Source organism: Canis lupus, chromosome 2 (genome assembly GCF_011100685.1).
Source record: "Canis lupus familiaris isolate Mischka breed German Shepherd chromosome 2, alternate assembly UU_Cfam_GSD_1.0, whole genome shotgun sequence".
NCBI lineage: Eukaryota > Metazoa > Chordata > Mammalia > Carnivora > Canidae > Canis > Canis lupus.
The window spans coordinates 64,271,173-64,294,420 of NC_049223.1; the positions used below are offsets into that span (position 1 = coordinate 64,271,173).

General features: G+C 52.7%; 2 protein-coding genes across 6 annotated transcripts in view; one reads left to right on the forward strand and one right to left on the reverse strand.

The window, feature by feature from the left end:
* BRD7 (bromodomain containing 7) overlaps window positions 1-13,605 on the forward strand; it is a 42,308-nt gene extending 28,703 nt beyond the window's left edge. The window contains exons 10-18 of one of the 3 annotated variants that reach the window (XM_038531079.1): window positions 717-824; window positions 1,199-1,334; window positions 1,804-1,915; window positions 3,399-3,455; window positions 6,047-6,161; window positions 6,440-6,583; window positions 7,107-7,250; window positions 7,585-7,649; window positions 10,902-13,605. In XM_038531079.1, coding sequence (XP_038387007.1) covers window positions 717-824; window positions 1,199-1,334; window positions 1,804-1,915; window positions 3,399-3,455; window positions 6,047-6,161; window positions 6,440-6,583; window positions 7,107-7,250; window positions 7,585-7,640 — 872 coding nt within the window. In that variant the 3' untranslated portion in view covers window positions 7,641-7,649; window positions 10,902-13,605. Of the gene's footprint in view, window positions 1-716; window positions 825-1,198; window positions 1,335-1,803; window positions 1,916-3,398; window positions 3,456-6,046; window positions 6,162-6,439; window positions 6,584-7,106; window positions 7,251-7,584; window positions 7,821-10,901 lie in introns of those variants that run through there. The other 2 variants (XM_038531078.1, XM_038531080.1) reach the window with 2 other exon arrangements.
* Window positions 8,913-23,248, reverse strand: part of ADCY7 (adenylate cyclase 7) — a 37,925-nt gene continuing 23,589 nt past the window's right edge. For 2 of the 3 annotated variants that reach the window (XM_038531076.1, XM_038531074.1), the window contains exons 11-26: window positions 22,445-22,636; window positions 22,271-22,305; window positions 21,742-21,825; window positions 21,119-21,191; window positions 19,603-19,700; window positions 18,651-18,735; window positions 18,205-18,330; window positions 17,243-17,350; window positions 16,142-16,335; window positions 15,164-15,257; window positions 14,611-14,766; window positions 13,936-14,082; window positions 12,789-12,893; window positions 12,440-12,554; window positions 11,730-11,854; window positions 8,913-11,557 (exon numbers count right to left, since the gene is read on the reverse strand). In XM_038531076.1, the coding sequence (XP_038387004.1) occupies window positions 11,411-11,557; window positions 11,730-11,854; window positions 12,440-12,554; window positions 12,789-12,893; window positions 13,936-14,082; window positions 14,611-14,766; window positions 15,164-15,257; window positions 16,142-16,335; window positions 17,243-17,350; window positions 18,205-18,330; window positions 18,651-18,735; window positions 19,603-19,700; window positions 21,119-21,191; window positions 21,742-21,825; window positions 22,271-22,305; window positions 22,445-22,636 (1,884 nt within the window). In that variant the 3' untranslated portion in view covers window positions 8,913-11,410. The remainder of the gene's footprint in view (window positions 11,558-11,729; window positions 11,855-12,439; window positions 12,555-12,788; window positions 12,894-13,935; window positions 14,083-14,610; window positions 14,767-15,163; window positions 15,258-16,141; window positions 16,336-17,242; window positions 17,351-18,204; window positions 18,331-18,650; window positions 18,736-19,602; window positions 19,701-21,118; window positions 21,192-21,741; window positions 21,826-22,270; window positions 22,306-22,444; window positions 22,637-23,248) is intronic. The other variant, XM_038531077.1, reaches the window with a different exon arrangement.

The window sequence follows — 23,248 nt, forward strand, 5'->3', positions numbered from 1 at the left end:
CTGCTTGCTGAGAGAAAAGATATAACTTAAGTGTGCAGTGTTGCTCACAAGTGCTTTCATTTTATCACACTGGTCACCTGTGGCCACAGCCTATAATCCAGGGTGGAGTAACATGCTAATTTTTCCTGAATATATGATGAGTTCTTGTCTTTATAATTTTTATATATTTTATATATTTTTTAAAGATTTTATTCATTTATTCATGAGAGAGGCAGAGAGACAGGCAGAGGGAGAAGCAGGCTCCATGCAGGGAACCTGACATGGGACTCGATCCCGGGTCTCCAGGATCACATCCTGGGCTGAAGGCAGCACTAAACCGCTGAGCCACCAGGGCTGCCCAAGTTCTTGTCTTTAATCAGTTATTTTTCCTTAGTTTTTACTAACCTTTTCTACTGGTTTACTTCCATCAAAGTAAAGTTCAATTTTTAAATCCTTTTTTTTTTTTTTTTTTTTTTAAGTGAAATGTAATGTAATTATAAGGAATTCCAGGAAGCAGTAGAGTGTGATGAAAAGGACAAGGTTTTGGTCCTGGCTCCATCCCTCCCTTGCTAAGCTAAGGTTTTCCTATGTGAAAGATGGGTATGGAAGGGCTATCCAGGCCCCTTGACAGAGTCACATAGATGGCACGAAGCAGTGTGGGTGCAGACACCCCGCAGAGCACCCCTCAGCTCCTTACCACATGCCCCTCCCACAGCATGCCCGCCCTTCTGTTTCAGAACCAGGTTACTGCCCTGTGAGACTGGGAATGACAACTGGAAGGCTTCAGTCTGGAGTGAATACTTTGCAGGGGTTCAAGGAAGACAAAAGGAACAAAGTCACTCCAGGTAAGGCTTCTTGTGTTTTTCTCCTCGTTCAAGCAGTTAAGGGGAAAGGAAAGCATGATTACCATTTATTTAACTCTCTTGATGGTATCTGCAATGTGAATCAGCTGTTTTATTAACTTTGGAAAAACCTGAGAAATCAGCTGTTAGAATTCGAAATAAGTTTTGTGCTTTCTTTCCTCTATCTCCCCTTTGTGGGGAAAAAGTCACTTGAGTTGTGACTCACAAGAATCCGGGAGGGGAACTATCTACCTTAGATTTGTTATACCAGTCAGTGAAGCAATAAAATTAGAAGGGAATAATCTTTAATAAAACAAAAATTAGATTGACACACAAGTGAAAGGGACAGTATTGTAGTATTTAATTTCTGTCAACAGTGTTATACTTGAATTACGGACCCTACAGTTCTTATGCTCCACATTATGACTCCACATTTGCAAATATCAGCAAGGACGATTCGGATCTAATCTATTCAGCCTATGGGGAAGACTCTGATCTTCCCAGTGACTTCAGGTGAGTGAGTTCATCAGTATCCTGAGTGCCATATTCTAAAACACTGATCGACCTGTGTATCCAGAGGGTGTGGTCCAAACCAGAGGGGTAGCCTTGATACTCCCAGTACATGTGTGAGTCCTGAGGTAAGATTACCTTAGGGAGGTAGTAAAGGGCAGTAGCAAGTTCAGGACTGGGCCCAGGAGCCTCGACCATTGAGAGAGTCTTATTTTTCTTTGAAGGATTCCCCAGGAGCATTTCATTTCACTATGTTCTTGATAGTGTTTACTTCTCAAGATGATAAAGGTATCACTGGTAAACATACCAGTCTGGTGCTGTACCTAGATATGTTGGTGTGCCTAGACAGAAATTTTTACACTATGGCATTTTATAAACTAAGGCATGTCTGATGGAAACAGCTGGCATAGGAAGATTAAACCAATGGAGGTGATTTATGTGGAAGTAACTTTCCCAACACTCTCTCTTTCAGCATCCATGAATTTTTGGCCACGTGCCAGGATTATCCATATGTGATGGCAGATAGTTTATTGGATGTTTTAACAAAAGGAGGCCATTCTAGAACCCTGCAAGAGTTGGAGATGGTAAGAAGGCTGCTAAAGAAATGGGTAATTTAATATTGGCTCTCAGCATTAGTCACTGTGTTATGACACCATGGGAGTCACCAAGGTGACAGCTGAGCTACATTTCCCTGAAAAGGCAGCCTGGCCTGGGTGGGGACTATGGGTGGAGGTCAATGAACGGAAACGAGTAAGTCAGCTAGCAGGGTCTGTGAGGGCAGAAGACTGTCATTATCTCCCGATCTTGGGAATGTAGGAATCAGGATGGGGTTGATGGCTCACAAGTCAGCTGGTGCCGTGTACCCTAACAGAAAAGGGAAGTATCACTCACTGGATTGAAACGGAGTGGACTAAAATGATAGAAAATGTCCTTTTCTTGATTATGCAGTAAGAACACAGTGATGGGGACACAAAAAAAAGAGTACAGAGTTTCCTTGGGGCCCTAGCTCTTCCTGATGGCTATGGCTGCTGTCACCTTGTCCTCTGCCCCCATTGTATCCATGGCTGCTGGTCCTTGGGTGACTGTCAGCAGTGCTGAGTCAGCACCTCAAGTTTATCAAGAACTGCTGCTGTACAATCTTCCCACATGAGCTGCTTTCCTCACGTGCCACTTCACATCCATTCAAAAATGTTTTTCCTCTAACTCTCCCGTCAGTCTGATTGATCCAGCAGTTCTTCTCAGACTATATCTTAGAAAGTTAAAAAAAAGTTCTATATAAGGATACATTGTTTATAACTTTAAAAAAACTGAGAATTGGTTAAAAAAAATCATAATATAGCCTTTCCAAAAAAATCACATCATTATTGATTTTTGTGCATGATACTTTTGTCTGTTGTTTATGTATGTGACCCCTGATGGCTAGGATTATGGGAAGCTTTCACATTCTCTGTAGCATTTGAATATTTTACAGTAATCCTCTGTTATCCAAGAATATTGCTCTGTTAATGCAAAATAGTCCCTGGAGTGCCTCCTATTTTCTCCTTGTCATAGATTTACCTGTTGTTGAAAACCAACTCCATTTATTAGGCACTTCTGTGTATTTACCAAAAACCTTCATATATTTGTAGTGCTTTTTGCTTGGGCACAGAAAGATCAGTCTTGAAGTTACCAGTAGTACATACTCTTGACACACAAATTTTCTCAAAATGCCATTTACTATATCTAATTTGTTTTTGGTTTTAAAAATGAAGGTATCCCTGGGTGGCGCAGCGGTTTGGCGCCTGCCTTTGGCCCAGGGCGCGATCCTGGAGACCCGGGATCGAATCCCACGTCTGGCTCCCGGTGCATGGAGCCTGCTTCTCCCTCTGCCTGTGTCTCTGCCTCTCTCTCTCTCTCTCTCTCTCTCTCTCTGTGTGACTATCATAAATAAATAAAAATTTAAAAAAAAATGAAGTTCCAATAATTCATAATCTTGCCTTGAAACTCCTAATATTTTTTTTATTTTTCTTGATATTTACCTTTTTAAAATATCTTTTAATAAAAAATTGTTTTTCTTTATACTTCTAGCCATCACCTGAAGATGAAGGCCAGACTAGGATCCTTGACACAGCAAAAGAAATGGAGGTAATCATATTTTATTCTTCATAAAAAATATTTAAATGGAGGATAAGCCACAAGACCTAAATGATAAAATTTTGTTTTAAAAGAAAATTATTTATTGAGTATCTCCTTAAATAAAGGAACTCTTTTTGCCTGTGGGAAGTGTAGCAGCAGCTAGTGCAGTACACAGGCATGTGAGCGAGGGAGCCAGCACCAGCTCCCACATGTGCTACCAAATGTGGTGTAGGAACACAGATCAGAGCTGCTCTGGATAGCAGAGGAGGTCCTCACAGAGAGGATCCTGGGCAAAGTGGGTCTAGAAAGATGAATAGACGTTTTCCCAGCGGGCAGTGGGCTGAATCTGCACGTGGAGTGACAGAAATGGATGCAAGAGGACAGGGCATATGTGTAACGAGCACAGATGGCGTGTGAGCACAGGGTACCTGGGCAGAAGAGGGAGGGTTGGGAGGCCCTCGTGACAGAGAGTCTGTAGGCAGTGCCAAGAAGCTGAGATGCTACCCTGGAAGACAGGAAACCCTGAGGAAATGTGGGGAGAGGGGAGAGGAGCTGGAAGAGGAGACCCGTGAAGAATTCCGGGGCTTGTCTGGGCAAAACACTGCCAGGCATGGCAATACAGAGGAAGGGAATTGAGATACACAGTCAAGAGAAATACAGAAGTCAGGTCGGCAGGACCTGGTGCATGAGACAGATCATGGCGTCGTGAGCTCCCGTCAGAGTGCTGGAGAAGGGGGATCCCTGGGTGGCTCAGCAGTTTGGCGCCTGCCTTCGGCCCAGGGCATGACCCTGGAGTCCCGGGATTGAGTCCTGTGTCGGGCTCCCCACATGGAGCCTGCTTCTCCCTCCACCTGTGTCTCTGCCTCTCTCTCTGTGTAAGTCTCATGAATAAATAAATAAAATCTCTTAAAAAAAAAAAGTGCTGGAGAAGGAGCTCCCCTCCGTCAGGGAGAGCAACTGCACCCGGCACCCCTTACAGGGGTGATTGGGGATGGTGTTGCAGGGGGGCAGGGGACTCCCGTGCCTGGGTTACAGGTGTGTGGGAAGAGTGTTGGTGTACAGGGGTGAACTAGATTGTCCAGAGAGAACATTGGGTAGAGGCTGAGGGACAGAACATTGGTAAAGACCAATCGTAAGGTAGAAAAGACAGACATACGGGAAGGAGACCAGCAGTGTCCACCGCCAGCAGATGAACCCAGTAAGGGTGGCCACTGTTGTTTGTAACCATCATTGGAGCAGGGGCAGTAATGTGGTGGCAGCAATGGTGGTAGGGGAGGAGAGGTAAGAACACAAAGAGTTCAGTGAGCCGAGGAAGTGGGGGCGTGAGAGCAGACACATGTGAGCCTGGTAACTGAGGGTTAGGAGAGCTTGAATATGAGCTCCAGGAAGGATGGATGCAGGTATGGGTGGGACATTTGAAATCACGTTTGCAGGGAACGAGGCTCAAGCAAGATCATGTGCTTAGTGAGGGAACAGGAAGGCAGGAAATCTTGATGGGAAGGGAGGCTGGGTAAAAAATGAACAGCTGGTGGAGTAGGGTGCTGAGGCCAACCCAGAGAGAAAGCTGTAGGTATATATTGCTTGTCTCTCTCCACGCCCTCCTACCCCTAAGTAGGTAGAGGAATGGGCTGGGGTGGGGGAGTGCGGGGGTGGACACTGGGGAGGGGTTCACATACATGTCTGGAGTGCAATGCCAGAGTCTTTTTTTTTTTTTTTTTTTTTTCTTTTTAAGTAATGCCAGAGTCTAAATGGAACCATTAACTTCGGGTGACTTGTTATCTGGGCTAATCTCTTCCTCAAAAGCAGTGTTGAGGTTATGGAAACTCTGAGTCTTGTCATTGCAAAAATAAAACTCCACCCTTTATAGGATTTCGTTTCTCCCATGTAATACCAACAGCCTGGCTTTGGGGCCAGGAGGAGACCCAGGAAGTATCTTGTGCTCAGGCTCTGCCCTGGGAGTGGGAGCATCTGCACTGGGTGCCAAAATATTGCCTGTGAGCCTTGGAGATGGGAGGCATGGTCACAGTCCGCAGAAGCTCTTGATGGCATCGGCAGTACCAGGGCTCTTTTTCAGAACAGTTGCCCAAAGGAACAAATGACGGGTGTGGTGTAGGACACATCATGTCATTAACGAGAAGTATGCACTTGTGGATACTGTCTGGCCAGGATTTAGGAATGGCCCTTTAAAAGTATTCTGGGGGGATCCCTAAGCGGTTTAGCGCCTGCCTTTGGCCCAGGGCGCGATCCTGGAGTCCCGGGATTGGGTCCCACGTCAGGCTCCCGGCATGGAACCTGCTTCTCCCTCCTCCTGTGTGTGTGTGTGTGTGTGTGTGTGTGTGTGTGTGTGTGTGTCTCTCTCGCTCTCAAATAAATAAATAAATAAATAAATAAATAAATAAATAAATAAATCTTTTAAAAAAATAAAAGTATTCCAGGAAGACATTTTTGTATGTATCAAAATTCTAACTCCAAAGTCAATGGGTGGGATAATATGGCCTGTCAATACAAAAACCATCTCACTGATGTCTCGTTCTAGCACTGCCAGGACTTAGCAAGCTCAGATAATTCCTTTTTTCCCTTTGCTTTTTCTTTTCTTGAAGCAGATTACAGAAATCGAGCCATCGGGGCGTTTAGACTCCAGTAATCAGGACAGGCTCACAGCACTGAAAGCAGTAACAAATTTTGGGGCTCCTGTTGAAGTGTTTGACTCTGAAGGTGAGTGTCATTTCACGATCCTGACCGTTACGATTTAATGTCACATTTGCACAGATTGACATAGGCATCCACCACAGGAAGATCTTAGGTGGCCATGCTTCAGTGAAGAGTAAGGCATGTCTGTGGTGTTGATCGCATCTGAGGGGGATTACTCCTTTGAGGAGAGAAGACTATAGCCTTATAGCAAAACTCCAGTGCTTAGGACTCACTTTTCCATACAAGATCGAACACAAGCATGTCCGTGTTTTCTTTAGTCTGTTGTTCTTCGTATTACACAGAAGCTGAAATGTTCCAGAGGAAACTTGATGAGACCACCAGATTGCTCAGAGAGCTCCAGGAAGCCCAGAATGAGCGGCTGAGCACCAGACCCCCTCCCAACATGATCTGTCTCTTGGGTCCCTCTTACAGGGAAATGCATCTCGGTATGTTGCACCTCTGGTAAGAGGAGAATCGGGAGACACTTAAAGGGGAGAACTTCTGAGAAGTGATAACCACTGTCAGGCAGCACCAAAGTGAACCATGAAGGGTTCATGGTTCACATTTACACAATTGACCCTTGAATAACATAGGGTTAGGGGTGCTGGCTGACGTCCCTCCTCCCTGACCCTGCAGTTGAAAATCCACAGGTAATTTTTGACTCCCCAGAACTTAACTCCTGTAATAGGTGACTGGAAGCCTTACCTATCAGCAGTCAACTAACATATTCTGTATGTAGTATGTATTATATTGTTTCTTAAAGCTAAAGAAAAGAAAATGTTAAAATAATAATGGAGTATGTTTACAGTCCTGGGTATATCAGGAAAAAAAAAAAAAGTCTGTGTGCAGGAGGACTGGCACAGTCCCAACCACTCCAGGGTCAACGTTGTATTATTCTTTTGGTTTTGGTTTTTTATTACCTAAAAGGAACCATATTTTAACACTTAGAACTGTTTTTCTTTTTCTTAGCTGAACAAGTGACCAATAATCTGAAAGAACTTGCCCAGCAAGTCACACCAGGTGATATTGTCAGCACGTATGGAGTTCGAAAAGCAATGGGGATTTCCATCCCCTCCCCTATCGTGGAAAATAACTTTGTAGATTTAACAAAAGGTAAGTGCCCTGTGTCCCAGGGAGGACGGAGGGCTATTGTGAGCAAAAGGAACACAGGTCCTCTCCCCTCAAGTAACATTGGAAAGATTTTTATCTCTGCATGTTGATAGTGTAAACTGTTTTTATAAATGCTTTAGACAAGATGTGAAGGAAATAAAGATTTGACCACATTTGCAAAAAATCCTACAATGATACCCTCGTAGTACATCTATCTAGTCTTTAACCTTGAAAGTGGTAAAGAAGAGCCGTCAGCACTTAACTCTTCTGGATGATACTTTTACCTTTTAATTAAAAGGGGGAAAGTGCTGAATGAAGCCATAACTTTTCCTTTCAGATTTTGAAGAACCTAAAAAGACTGATGTTGCTGAGTGTGTACCTGATGGGATTTGAAGCTAACTGGTATTTCATTATATATTATGTACATATTTTTTCATTCTTAACTTGGAAATGCTTTTGAGAAGATATTAAATATTTGTAAATTGTGTTTTTAATTAAACTTCGGGACAATTAATTTTAATGTTCCAGAGATTGGACTTGTATTAGGTAATAAAGCTGAGCCTGGGACTATGAGCAGTGTTGTGCTGTCAGCTGAGTCACCCCTTGACCTTTCCCCAGAGCTGGGTCTGAGGATGAAAGTGATAGAAAAACACTTAGGAAGTGTAAAACAGCCTTTTCTAGACCATTCGTTAAAAGCAAGCCCCTCAAATAATTGAACTCCCTCATTTTTTTCCACGTTTGCCAAACTCCACATTAAAGAAATAACCAAATAGTGATAAGACTATATTATCCTGACTTACAGATTTCACCTGGATGATTTATTCAAAGAATGGCCTGGTGAGGAAGGAATAGCATAGACTCTGACCTGTTGCCATCCAGAGGGGGAGGAGGAGTGGGCTGGGGCATGGTCAGGTCAAAATAATGACTGTGCCTCTTCCTTAGGGTGCACAAACGAGACCAGAGCTAAGAGGCTTTAAAAATCCCCATCTAGGGAGATTGTCCATTATTACACCATGAAAACGAATACTAGTAGATTCTAAAATGATTTTAAGTGTATGTCCCCCTGCACACTTGATGGGAATGGTGTTCTTAAGCAGAAAGATAAGGTGATGAAGTACCTCCCCTATGCTACCCTCAATCTCCTCCAACTCCCCAAAAAAATCACACCAGGATTTTCATAGCACTAACCTCTCTGGTGGTCCTGTTTGTTTTTTCCGTTTTGAGTCACTTAGAACTACAGTAGAAGGAGAAGCTAAATAAGCAAGGGAATCACAGAGCTTACAGGAAAGTTTGTTTCTGTTTACTACTTCTCCTGGGTCACCTGTGCCTCAGCATGTCCCCTGAACTAAGAGTCATCTACTTTTATATGAAATACAAAGGTCGGCTGCTTGAGCAGATAACTGAGTAGGAGACCAGAAGACATGCGGTCCTCTTCCATAACCAGGCACCACACCATAGCCTGGTTCAGTGAACGGGGTGAGGGTAAGATCCTGCTTGGCTGTATGGAGCCACTGTAAAACCCCCTGGCTAGAAGCTATTTTATTTTTATTTTCCTGGCTTTGAATACTGACATTTAGCAAAACTGATTCTCTTAAGACAACCCAATCTTTTAAAAACCTACTGAAAATCATTTGCCAAAAGAACTTCAGAATTTTTCAGATAATGTATTTTATCAAATCTTTTTAGAGTTTAATTTTTTGATTATAATTCAGGCAGTAATCGATTCTTAAACAGACCAAGAAAACAAATTCAAAACACTTTAGGACATTCAGATCTTCCAAATTGCTAATTTAATGTATGAAATGCTAAACAAAGTAGAAACACTAGTACTTTATAAAAATGAAGTACAACATTTTGAAACAAATATTACAATCTATAAATACTCAGTATACAGAATAATTCCTAATTATTCATATGTACCTTTTCAAAACCTGTTTTTGTACATGACCTATTATATACACAATGTATACAGTGGTTAATGATCTTTTCTGTTAGATTTTCTTAATGAGTAAACCAGAAAACTTCAGGTGTGACTTTCACTAGAGTCAGAGAGGCCATCTTGAAGCCAGCCCCTGACCCCTAGAAAAGGTCAGGGTGAGGAAAGCTACTTATCCTGTCAGAAAACAGAACAATACCTGTAAAGAGCCCGGGGCACCGGAAAGCACGCTGAACAGAAGTGACTGCAGGTGCCTTTTAGAGTCCATTCCACACAATGGTCTGCACATCAGAAACTCAGAACTTACAAAATGTGCTTATCTGAACACAGGGCTTGAAGTGGAAATAAAAAGACAGGACTGGTAACTACTTTTTGAACTCGGAATTGGGATTTCTGTTGCTGGAGGAAAAAAAGTAAAATTAGAATATTGCAAGACTAGAAGTAGGCCCACCTCCAAGAGACCCAGCACACATAGGTGTGTCCAAATCACATCTGCGACAGAACCTTCCTGACCTCCCAGGAGAGCCCTGTAGAGCAGCCCCCCTGTAGAGCAGCCCTGGCCACTGCCAACGTAAGTGTAGCACTCACCTGAAACCAGCCCTTTATATGAAAAGTTGGTACATAAAAGCGGTTTTTAAGTAAGGGTATTCCCTTTGGCATTTTTGCTGTAAATTCCTTTGTACAGCAAGTTCGTGTAATTCATTCCTATCTCTTCCAGTTACATGCAAGCCTCAGAGCCACACTGGTGCATTGGCTCCTCTGTGCAAATTAGATAAGCCCCTTCTCAGGCTGATAAGCCCGCAGACATGGCCTGAGCAGGCAGCGGGTTCAGTTTCAGTGCTCTATGTGCCCTTGGCTGCAACCCTGGGTAAGCTTTTTGAAGTCTCCCCTATGCAAGATTTCCTGTAGTTGTAGGGGTTTCCCGGAGGACCCCTCACTGGGAATCCCTGCTCTGTTGTGAAATGCAGCTGTGTTGGAAACCCTGAGCATGCTCTGGAGATGAGGCAGTGAAACTGATTCAGAAAAAGGAACGGGCAGTGTGGCTCCTTCTCACCTTGACACACAATTACAGCTGACTTCTTATTCTTTGAGAATTGAAGCAGTGTAAGACACATCTTGCAAACCTGACTTTTTGCACTTGCCTTGATTCATTCAGAACAAGACCGTCTCAGCACTTCCTGAGTGGTCTGGCTTCCCAGATATGGGAGCCTCTTTGCACACTTACATGGAATACATGCTTTTCATTTGGCAGCTCTTCACGTTAGGTGTGAGGACTAAAGAAAAGGAAGCACGACAGGTTGTCTACGTCCTGTCTACAGACTCCACTCCTTTCTAATACAGAAACTAAGACCTAGCTGAAGACTGCAGGGGAACGCCCCAAACGTGTGAATGGTCAGGGAGGGACTAGAATGGGTTGCCTTATTTCCTGGGCTGTGCCACTGCTTGCCTTCTTGCCATGAGCCACACTCTACTCCTCTGAGCCCCACCCCCACCTGGGCTGGTCCATAAACCAATGGACCCTGGACGATAGGCTCTCCTTCTGTGTCTGTGGTTTAAAAGACGGTACACTGGAGGGAAGATATTTTGTCCAGCGTCTAAGAAGTCATTAAAAGGATAAAACCTCCACTAATACCCATTTAAAACAAACACATGCTAGAGATGACAAGAAGTAACAAATGTCCATTATGGTTTTTCCTCCCTACTGCATGAAACCACAGATGGAAAACAGCCTTTTCAGCTCTATTTACCGGAATGCCTGTGCGAGAAATGCAGAATGCTGTTGCTGCCCTGCTGAGGAGAAAGGAGTACCCAGCCCATCCTGGACAGCTTGTCTCAGTTCTGTACCTAGAAAAGGTCCTACTGGCGTAGTTTGCAGGCCATGGCAGGGTATGTCCAGCTCATGCTCTGAGACCTCCACAGCACCTAGCGGGCTGAGGATCTGAAGCTCACGAGTGAGCATATCCACGCTGTCTGGAGGCTGTGTTGCAGACTCAGACCACGCAGTTTCTGGCTGCCTGTGTGTGGCAAGGCTCAGTGGTCGCCTCGGGCTGGGGTCAGACGCATTCCAAGAAATCCTCTAGCACAAGTGCAAGGAAGCCATCTGCCGGAGTAGTGATGGCCAAACCCTTGGAATGCCTTTGTGACTGGCATGGGGCTGAATGCTCCCCTTGGCTTGCCTCAGGGAAGGAAATGCACTTCTAGCATGTTCTGCACCTACCAGAAGCCCTCAGTTCAGTCCCAACCCTTGGAACTTGGCAGTGTCTGTACAGACAAAGTAAGTCCTCAGTTCGCCTTTGCCTTTGACGTTGATCAGTCCTCGGCATTCGCAAGAATAACCTAGTCCCTGGAGGATGGTGCATGTCTCTTCAGTAACCTGAGAGGAAAAGGATAGCGGTCCTGGGAAGCAGGAAGAACACCTGCTGTTGGGTAGAAACCAGCCCCAAGCAGCGTGTCAGGGCTGGGATCCCATAGCTGACTGATGCCCAGGCCCCTTGCCTGTGGGACACTCCTCCCTGTGATCACAAGCTGCCCCAGCTGGGTTGTACCTGGATCTTGCCAAGTTCTCCAGTGCTCTCCATCCGGCTGGCGACATTGACGGTGTTTCCCCAGATGTCATACTGAGGCTTTCGGGCCCCAATCACTCCAGCGATCACTGGCCCATGGTTTATGCCTGAAGGTGACATTTGCGGTTGGCAGGTCTGAGAGACCAAGCCTCAAACTCTGCCCTTGGCGGGGGCAGAGTCCAGCAGCAGTCACAGAAAGCACCGACTGGCAGCTGAAATGGAGGTCAGAGGGGGCTTCCCAAGCCCATGACAGGAGCTCTCCTCCGGGGTGTGGGGGAGGCACTCCCTGGGCAGCCCTCTTCCGCCTGCTTGCTCCAGGAGTCGGACTGAGGTGAGCATCAGCTCCTTTCCCAACAGAGCAGGTGGGCTTTGAGCACCAGCCCTGCTAGCTAACACAGAGCAGTTAGTTCATTAACTTTGCTTTGTTCTCAGGATGTTTTAAGGTTTATGGCGGGTGATTTTGGGTTCTCCATTTTCTGTAGTGTTCTATTTTGATCTCACAACTTTCAAAAGTAACTTTATAAACAATATGCAGAGTAATTGCCCAGTCGCCAGGGTGGTAAGACCAAGAGGAATTTTTCAAACCTTTCCTGCTCAACAGTGAAGTGCATCATCCCATCTGAGCGTGGGCTTGCCAGGAGGCAGGGCCACGGCCTCCCACCCCAAGCCCGGCCAACCCTCTGGGCCCTCACCAACTCGGAGGCGGAAGGAGTTGAAGGAATGCCGGTTGATGCCATCCAGCTTGCTCATCAGGGCGATGCTGAACTCCACCATGATGCCAATGTGCGCATGTTGCCGCTCCAGGTCCTGCAGGACAGAGCGCTGTGCACAGGAGCCATAGGATCCCCGGCCCCGACTTCCCGCCTCCACCAGGTGTCAGGTGGGTGTGAGGCGCCTCCCCCAAACCAAGCCATGAGGTCCTCGGCCCCTCCCTCACAGGACAGGAAGGGGTGTCCCTTTGAAGTCAGGTGATAGGTCTGGGGACTGTTGAATCCCCTTAATATGAGGCTGGGACATGAGGCCACCTGCATGGCTCAGTACCTGGTTCTCAGTCCCTGAGGGGCTGCTGAGCCCCGCAGCTGCCATGTACGTGCTGCCAATGGTCTTGATCTTCTCAACACTGCTGAACTTGGGCTTTAGGAGCAGCTGTGGGGCAAAGGGACACCCAGGGTCTGAGAAGGGGTGGGGTCCATCCCACCACTGCTCCTAATGCCCGCCTTTCTCACGTCGGGCCTCCCCTTATGAGAGCCGAGTACACACATGGACAAGGCCTCTGGCTCTCTCCCTGCCCCCTTGGCCTCCCATTCACCTCTGCAGTCTCATTCTAAGGAGCAAGCGCAGCCCAGCAGGATCTACCCAGGAATGTCTATTGTCTGCAACTAAAAATTAAAGTCCAGGTGACTGGGTGGCTCAGTCCTTCAGGCTTCTGACTCTTGGCTTCAGGTTGGGTCACGATCTCACAGTTGTGGGATCAAGCCCCATGTTGGGCTCTGCCCTGAGCATGGAGCCTGCTTAAGAGTCCTTCCTTTCCCTTAGCCCCCTCCCACTGCTTGCATGCGCGCTCACGTGCTCTCACGCTCTAAAATCTTTTTTTTAAAAAAAGTCCAAACCGACTGCCTTCCTCTGGAACAGTTGATGGCCTGGGCTTCACTGGGAATCAAACTATGGCAGTCCCCCTTATCCATTCCCCGACCCCGGAGGAGCCTGGAAGCACGGGCCCCTGGGCCCTACATAACATGTGCTCTCTCATCCACGTACACGCCTGTGATGAGCTTTAGTGCAGAAATCAGGCGCAGTGAGAGATTAACAGCGACTTAACAGTGTGCCCCAATAAAAGTGACGTGAATGGTCTTTCAAAGCCTTCCTGTATAGCATTCATTCCTCCTCCACATGATGAGATGAATCGAGGTGCAGGACGGGGATGCTGTGGCATGGCATCTGGCCACGACTGACCTGACCAGATGTCAGGAGGGGGTCATCTGCAAGAGCACAGCTAACCACGGCTAAGAAGCCGCAGATAAGGGGACCGCTGCCTTCTTCAAGGACCTAAATCTAATCTTAGCCAGCTGCCTCTCGCAGAGAAGATAACAAAATGCCTACTGAAGAAAACACGGAAAAAGGCGAACGTGTCCCTCTCATGATTTGTATAGCACACCTGCCCCCCAGGGACCCGTGCACGGGCCCGTACCTCATCGAAGTCAGCGATGATCTCGTTGAGCAGGCGCAGACACTCCAGCCCCTCCTTGTTGACGTCACACTCCGTGTAGAAGACTTTGAAGTCCGGTACGGACGCAAACATGACACACACGCAGTCGTAGGACTGATGGTACCAGTCCTGGATTGGGGGGGGGGCGGGGAACCACCTTGTGCCAGCTGGCCGGGAGGGGTGACATACACAGGGACGCAGCCACCCTAGGCCGTCCCACGAAACCTTCAAAGGGAGGTGGGTGCGACGCCAGTGTCGCTCAGCCTGCCTTACACATGACACCCATCTAGGGGCTGCTAAAAAATAAGGAGTCTAAGTCCACTAGGTGGGGTGGGGCGGGCTCAGGGTGGTTCTGGCTCTGGTATCCTGGGTCTCCTGGCTGAGGATGCGAGCCCCTGGGGCAGGCAAAGGTCACGGTCAGGGGGCCTGGGGCCTGTCTCTCTTATAAAACGCTGCTGCACAGAACCCATGAAACACATTTTCATCCACACGGGCCGCCCAGCCCACAAAGACCTGGACGTGCAGCTGATGCTCAAACTGCCTGGCGGCCCCATCTCCCAAGGCTGACAACCAAGGCCCCCCAGACGTGAGGGCCCCAGGACCATATCCATACCCACACTCCCCACCCTTGTCACCCAGCCCCTGCCGGCACCACACCTCATTTAACTTGTCGCCGATGAAGTGAGCGGCCACGTGGGCTGGCAAGACGTTCTCCAGAAGAAGGCGGTTCACGTTCTCCATGGTTTCAAACTCCTCATGTTCCTTCTTGAACTTCTTCTTCCACAAACAGTCCAAGCGGCAGTAGTAGTCAATCTGCAGACAGTGGGGAAGGTCAGGGCCCAGGCCGTGGTGAGTTGGGGCACGGCGACAACACACACCGAGCAGCGGGCAGGACACACTTGTAACCCCCAGGGACCACTGGCCAGCCCCTCAGCACTTCTACCCTGCATCCCAGCTCAACAGCCACCTCCCAATGGCCTTAGAATCCCAGTCAGCCTTGACTCGGTTCTCAAGTGACCCACACAACCAGATGTCACTGGCGTCCTGAGGGGAGGCGACACAGGGAGGTGAGGATTCGGGGATCCCTTCCCCAGGGACCAGGGCTTCCTGCAGGGCTGTCCGCTGCCTTTGGTGCAGCCCCAAATCTGCAGAAGCTCTGGCCCCACCCCAGTTCTCTCTCCAAGCCAAGCCAGGGCCTCCCGGGCTGTACCTGTCTGGAGAGCATGATGAGGGTGACGTAAAACAGAACCAGGTAGAAGTTGATCATCACCTTCAGATCCTTCCACAAACACAATGAGGAGCTGCTGGACATGCAGGGGAAAGGCAGGGGTCACTCCCAGCTCCCCCAAAGCCAGGAAGGCATGAACAGGACAGAGCGCTGCCCTCAGAGCTCACACCCTCACGGCACAGATACTAAAGCAACTCCAGCTTGCAAAGCAAAGACGTGTGACTGGGAGGTGGGGGTCTCACAGAAGCAGCAGCTCGCCGGCACCCAGATGACACGGAATAGCCATGGCAAACTCTGTGGGAAAAGCACTCCAGGCAGGTGAGGGGGCACACACTCCTCCAAGTGAGCCAGGGACTTGGAGTTTGGTAGGAGATTGCAGGTGCCAGTTGCCCCACGGGAGCAGATTTTGTTCTGGGTCCCCAGACTCCAGCCTTTTAGTTCAAGGGGAGCCAGGTCCCTCTCAGTCTACCTGGGGCCGAGAGCCCCCAGAGGCGCGCACACACCATCCCTCCGAACACAGGTGTCAGCCGCCTGTCCAGGGACAGACCAGGGACAACTGTTCTTTCCAGAACTCTGTGGAGATCAGGGACACGACTCAAGGTGGGGGACTGGGCTAAAACTGAAGCCTCCCCAGTCCACACCCCCAGGATGGGGTAGGGACAGGATGTCCCAGGAAGCCTCCGTGGGACAGGGGGTGTCCTCTAGAGAACGTGCAAGTGAGTCACACTTTGGGCTCTGAGTGTACAGACCTGGGACCAACACTTCCTCTTCTGTAACATGGAAACCAGGCCACCTGCCGATCCAGCCCTCAAGGTGCCCGGCCCAGATGGGACCGTGAGTGCAAACGCACCACAGTTTGGAACAACAGCCAAACCGAAGCAAGGGTCTGCCACGACCACAGTGGAGACGGACAGTGGGACTGGGGTCCCGGCGGTGAGCAGGGGGTGCTTGGGGCCTCACCTGAGGGTTCCGTTGGTCTTGGTGAGGTTGGCCTGGCCGTAGTCCGAGCAGTCCGACTTCCAGCACGGGGAGATATTGAAGAGCACCAGGTAGGTCACCAGGCCCACTGTCAACATCGCGACCTTCAGCTCCAGGCTCATCCGCAGGAAGACCGAGCAAGCGACAAAGGCCAGGATGCAGCTACAGGTGTAATACTGGGGGGGGCGGGGGGGCAGTCACCACAAGGCAGCTCTTTGACCCGGGGTCACCAGAGCCCCTTCTGGCTCAGGGGACCCACAAAGCGCCGGCGTGTCTGCAGCCCTGCTCCCTTGCCTTGCCGCCCTCCGTTCTTAGCAAAGAGCAGACAACAGAATCTAAAACTTCCTAGTATCATGTTGCTTTCGTTGTATTTTTATTTCTACTTACGGCAGGTGAACTCATTTAAAGGAGGAAAAAGACAGTAACTAAGATTGCAGGTGGTCTGTGGATGCGACAAACGTGAGGGCCACGGTATGCGTGTACCTGAGCGGCCTCCCCGCCTCACATCTGTCATCAGCGTGCCCTTCCCAAAGTGCATGTCTGCCCACGTTACTCTGCTGCTCAAGATCCTGCTGTGGTCCCCACGACCCCCAAAAGAGAGACCGAGCTCCATCCAGGCGTTCGTGTTCCCTCGCCCCGATCTAGATCAAACCCACCTCCAGCTCCACCTCCCAACTGTCCCTCGCCCCTCCCCTGACACAACCACCTGAAGCCCTCGCTGGCTCCCACTGCAGGCCTCGGTTCTTCCCACTGTCCCCTCTCCATCGCCGGTCCCATTACCTTTCTGCCCATCAGAAACCAGCTCAAAATTCACTACGGCCCCCACGCTGCCGTCCCTCAGAGCTCCCCAGACACGGCCTCTGCTGTCAGCCTCCTGAAGCCAGTCATGGCTCAACCACCTGTGAGGCCAACCCTTCAACCTCTCCAGGCCCCTCCACATCAACGGCCACAGGGTGAGTTGTCAAAAGACACCCCGGCACAGGGTGCTCCTGCCTGCGCGCCCTGGATGGAGCAGCACGGGGGCAGGGCCGAGTGGGGACACGCGGAGCCCAGAGATCTAGGCCAGAGCCCGGCTGCACTCACCGGGAGGAGGTCGCACGGCATCAGCTCCCTGCTGACGGCCCTCGGACTCGGACTCAGGCTCGTCTGGTTGCCCGCAGGCAGCCCCAGGGCTGGGAAAGGCATCAGGGGCTACAGAGGAGACAGGCGACCGTGAGGGGAGGTCCAGGGACCCGGGACTCCAAGACCGGCCGGGGCCGAGCGGGGCTGGTGGGAGGCAGGGGCCCGAGGCCTCCATGAGCATCACAGGCATCTCCTGCCAGGCCCAGCTCCAAGCATGGCCAGAGCCGCGGTGCCCCGACTTCCCACCACAGGCATCAGCTTCATGTGGGGAGGGGTCTGGAGCAGAGAAGGGTGGAAAATGAAGACCCATGTGCACCATCACCAGAGCAGGAGGGGCTGATACGGGGCTGGGGCAGGCAGGGCAGGAGTGGGGATCGGCACTGTCAATGAGCCCCTTCTCCCCAGGTGACACTGAGTGTGGCGGTCACAGGGTGTCAGGGACACAGAGAGACCCTGGCTCTAGCCATCAGAACTGGGAGGGCCAGCAGGGACAAGCCTGTCTGCAGCAATGAGCATGTGAGCAAGGCCTGAGAAGCAGGGGTCCACCCAGCCTGTGCTCAGGGCCACTCACCCTAGCAAGGAAATGGAGCCTCAGGGTAAGCCAGGCCTCCCCCAGGGTCCACGAAGAAGGTAGAGGATCCCAAGAACACAGGGGGTTCAAGGCATCCCATCCCTGTGGGGCTGGCCACCTAAGCCCTCTGGGGGCACTAGGTCCTCGTGTGAAAACCGAAGGGGCCGGCTGCAGCCCCACAGGGCCTGGCCTGGCTCTGCACCAGCTGCAGCTCTCGGGCATTAGCTACGGGATTCGAGACCTGAAGGTGCCCAGGGCCAAGGATTGGCTCCTCCGCTCCCAGGAAGCACACACAGAAGGAACCTAGGAGGGCTCCTCGCCAGGGCCCACCGTCCCCACGCCCAGGACCCACCAGGTTGACGATGGCGATGCTGAGCAGGCTGCCAATAGTCAGGATGGCCAGAGACAATCGCAGCAGGGGCTGGGTCTCCACCCTCTTGGAGATGGCCTGCAACGTTCCCCGCGCCGGGCAGCACCTCTGTGGAGTCACAGGGTCAGGTGGCTGGTGCCGTACCCGGACAAGCACCCCTCAGTCCCAGAGTCCGGCAGATATGAGGGGGCCCGAGAAGGACAGTCCCCATGCGTGCCATGCCCCATGCCCAGGACACATGCGGTGTAGACAGAAGGGACGCCCCCACCCTTAGGGCCGGGGACAGCACAGCCACTTGGGGACCACCAGCAGCTGGGAAGGTGGAATTACTAGGAGAAGCCCTCTGCAAAGTGTCACCCAGGCAGGAGGGCATGGAGGGCCAGTGGGGCAGGGCCCGGCCGGGGCCCACTCAGGGGCCTCCCACTCACCAGGAACTTGTGGGCAAAGCAGAGGCCCAGCACCAGCCCCAGCACACAGGCCACCAGCCCGAAGGACACACCCAGAGTCACCATCCTGGAGAGCAGAAAACCCTGGTTCTGGGGGACGTCGGCCCAGGGCCAAGCCGCAGGCAGGCTCCCCAACCCCCAGCACCCAATTCTTGGGCTCCTGGCCACCTCCTGCCCCACACCCCCAAACTGCTATCTACACACAGCCATGGGATGGGATCTCTGAGAACCGTGCTCCAGTGGCCCCGCTCACGACAGGCGAGGTCTGGGCCAAGTGTCTAAGGAAGGGGCCACGCAGCCTTCGGACCCACAGCAGACACACCAGTACCACGCAGAAAGGTTTCCCACTTGGTCTTTATTAAGCGCATCCTAAACCTCAATCCTGATGAATCCTTTGGCCTCACCACCCTTCCCTTAGCCCCCAAGTAGCTGTCCTGACGCCTTCCCCGGGACCTCCCCGCTGCCCTTCTCCCACCCGCGGGGGCCCCGAGGCAGCCGCATGGATCTCGGGGCTCCTGAGATCCTGGCCGTGTACCCAGACAGGGCATGAAGCCCTGCGAGCCTGTTTCCCAATCTAAGAGGGAGATGGCAGCGGCCACGGTCCTGGGAGTCTGCCCTTCTGGGACAGCAAACGTCTCAGGTGACAGGGGCACACTGACATCCCCCAGGGCCACATGGGTCTCAGGGGACTGGGCAGGTGAGGTGCGTGCGGGACAGAGAGGCCTGGAAACAAAAATAAGCCCCAGTGACCCCAGGTGTGGGGCCACAGCCCCTGATCCAGTTTCTGGGATTCCAGGTCTCAGTCACGGAATTCAAAGAACCGGCCCCTTCCTGCCGCTCGGGCAGTGCGCACAGGTGTTCTGGGGGCCCTGCCGGGCACTGCCCTCCTGGCCCGACCCCAGCACACCTGCCCATCCCACCCACCCCAGCCGACCTGGGCATGAGCAGGACGTGGACCAGCAGGATGCAGACGAAGATGAGGCTGGCGCAGGCGAAGTAGTGGCGGGCCCGGGGGATGGGCGCCAGGCGGTACTGGGGGCGACAGGGGCTGTCAGGGCTGGCAGAGGTGCCAGCTGCAGGGCCACTTGCTCTGACCCCCCCATGGCCCATCCCAGCTCAAGGTCATCAAACCTCACACCCATGGGGCCCTGGGGGGCTTAGTCTGTTAAGCTCAGGTCATGATCCCAGGTCCTGGGATCGCGCCCCTCGTGGGGCTCCCTTATCAGCAGGGAGCCTGCTTCTCCCTCTCCCTCTGCCCCTCCCCCTATTTGTGCATGTGTACTCTCTCAATCTCTGAAACAAATAAGTAAATCTTTAAAAAAAAAAAAAAAAACTAACATCCTCCTTGGGTTCCAGGTGATGATGGGACATCAACATGACTAAATGACCTTCATTCAGTTCCACTGTGCCTTGCTCCCTTCCCCTCCCCCACATCACCTAGGTCTCTGACTCTATTTCCCTGAGAAGCCCATGGTCCCAAGCCTGTGAATGGGAACCAAGTCTGAGCTCTGGAGCTGGTGGTGGGTCTGTCCGCCCCCCAAACTCAGGAGTGAGGCCGGGCCTGAGTCCCTAGCTAGTGGACAAGGGGACCCCATGCTGCCCGTGACTCTACCCCAGGCACAATCTCATGATCTAGGGCCACAAGGACTCCTGCTTCGAGTGGGCATACCCCGGCTCAGGGAGTCCGGGAGCCTGCCCCAGGGTCACACAGCTGCAGGTTTCCCTCAGGCCCTGTGCTCGTCACCTAGGGAGCCCCCTCACCTAGGAAGCCTACACCACCTCGGGAAGCCCCAGCCAGGGAAAGACCCCATCCCCCCCCCCCAATCCTGGAAACGGAGGGGAGGGAGGTCCCAGTAACAGAGCCCTGTGGCCTGGGCCACCCTCTCAGGCCGCACCAGATGCCAAGGTGGCCCTGAGAATCTGTGAAATGGGCAGCAGTGGCCGCGTTGTTCAGCCGTGTGAGGTTCCAAGGACATAACATGCGTACTGTGTGGGCCTGGGACACTGCCAGAACCCGTAGGCCCTCAGTAAGTAAGTAAACAGTTGGTAGTGGTTCAAAATGTACGCAGCAGCCAGAAGAGAGAACCACTTGGCCCCTTTCAACAGCTGATACTAAGCTGGGTTTTTTCCTGGTTGTAAGGCTGATATTGCCCGGATAAGGCGTGCACTGGCCCTTATCCGCTGAGGTTCTAGCACATGAAGGGAGCCAAGGTCTCCCAAACCCAGCGGGAGAGTCACTAACGGGGCACATGAGGTATAGGAGTGAGGCCAACGGAAGAGACCAAGCAGGGCTGGACGGGCCCCCACCCCACCCTGGGAGCCAGCTGGGGGATTCCCCATCACCCCCCCTGGACAGACGTGGGAGTGGTGGCTGCTCTGTGGCCTAAGTGCTGCCCCCAGGCCTTGGAGACCTTGTTCCTGGGCTGCTGGGTGGGGGGGGGGGGGCTCACCTCTCGCTCTAAGCCCTTCTCCACAAAGAAGAATCCAAACATGTAGAAGTCATCAGACTTGGAGCAGCAGGGCCTGCGGGGAGGCAGACACAGGCAGTGAGACATAGGGCCTGGCCAGACGGGGGAGGGGGTGGGGGGGAGGGCCGCCGCAGAAGGGGATGGGGGGGAAGAGGGAATGGAGAGGGGGAGGGGAGGGGGAAGGAGGGAGGAGGAAGGAGGGGAGGGGTGGGGGAAGGAGGGAGGAGGAAGGAGGGAAAGGGGGGAGGAAGGGGGAGGGCCCACTTTCAGGAAGAAGGAGGAAGGGGAGGAGGGGATGAAGAAGGGGGAGAGGGAGGGGCAGGGCCCATCCCAGGAAGAGATGGGGGAAGGGAGGTGGGGAGGGGGCAGGGCCCACCCACAGAGGGAGGAGGACGGGAAGGAGGGGATGGGGGATGGGGGATCCGGAATGGGCCCCACCCAGGCAGGGAGGTGGGGGAGAGGTCTGCTCAGGAGGCCACACGGGGGAGGCAAAGGAGCCACCACGGGGTGGAGCTGGGCCACCAGGCACTCAGGCACGAGGTGAGCCTGGCCGCGTGGGGAACCCCCATCTGAGGGGGATGGGGGCAGAGGCCCTGGGGTCGCACCTCGTGGAGCTAAGCCCCTCGATGGCTGACAGCATCTCCTCATCGTACGAGTCGTCCTCCGACCGTCCCTTGGGGGACGCGCTCCTGGATCAGAAACCCACAACTGCATCAGCCCAGGACCACGTCCACTTGCCCAAGGGCCCAAGTGTACACGAGCCGGCTCACCTGCCTGGGTCCCCAGAGCCTCGTGCGGGGTGGCCGAGGAGCAGGAGGGCTCCGCCGAGGCCCAGGGAGAGCAAGCGGGGCCCAGCGGAGGGCAGACCTGAGGCCTCCTCCGCTCTACCCGCAGGGTTCCCGCCCACCACCCACCACCCCCGCTATGGGGTGCGGGCTGCGGGCTGCGTAGCCACAGGCGCGCCATCGGTGTGAAGTCCTGATTCCAGGCCACAGCAACCTGCATGGTCAGGGCGGCCCCCTCTGAGCTGCCCTCCTGGACAGAGGATGGTCAGGGCAGACCCTATGGGGGTGATCAGGACTTGGCCAGGAAAGCGGGCCATGGTCAACAGAGAGGAGGGGACAGTGCACGTACCTGTCAGGGGTCCGGTGGCGCCGCAGGGGAATAGTCTGGAAGGGAAGTGGGGGGCAGTTATGCTGTCTAACGTTATTACCGCTATATGATGTCGCCGTCTATCCCAGGACTGGGGGCTCTCGTCTCCCGCACCCTCAGACGTGCGGGGCCGGTGTCTGGACAGGATGGGCCTACCTTGGGCCTCCGACCCCTGGTGACCGGGGTCTCGCCGCTGCTCACGCTCTCACGGTGGTTGAGGTGCGCAAAGGGCCGCGCGGCCCCCCAGGACTCCAGGTAGCGGGTCATGCGCACTGACGCCCGCATCTTCAGGGCTGCATCCCCCTTGGGCTTGGGGAGGTGCTGGCTGGGCGGGGGCGGCTGCTGGCTCTGCAGGCAGACACAGACACGGCCCGGCCTGTCCTCTCCCTCTCGGCCCAGGAAGGGGCTCCCCACCCGCCCCCAGCCTGCTCCCCCTGAAACGCGATGATGCCCAGAGCGCTGCTGGCCAGGCTGGTGGAAAGACAGAAGGGCAGAGATGCCACTGCGTCTGCAGTCCCTTGGGGACTGGCTGTGGCCAGTGCACGCCTTGGCTGGGCTGCCGGGGAGCTCTGGGCACAGGCCCTGTCCTTCCCAGGTGGCCGGGAGATCAGGGGTCACATTCAACTGTGCATGGCCCCTCAGACCCTTCTCGGCCTCCCCAGGGAAAGATGGAGCAAAGTCCTCAGCCCAGAGGCCCCACCAACCCCTTGAGGCTCTGTGGACCCCTTGGGGCCTGAAAGCCCATTGGCCTCTCCCCCCGGAGACACCCCGGGGAGACAGCACCCAGGAAAGCCACAAGCAGCCTGCCCGGCCCACCCACATGTGGTCTGCACATGTCCTTCCCAAAGGGAGCAGCTGGAGGAAGAGGAGTGCGGCCAGGAACCCAGAGAGCCGGAGAGCCAGCCCCGCCCCCTGGGCAGTGTTCCAGGGGCTTCCACTCGTGTGGCCCCCACGCCGCGG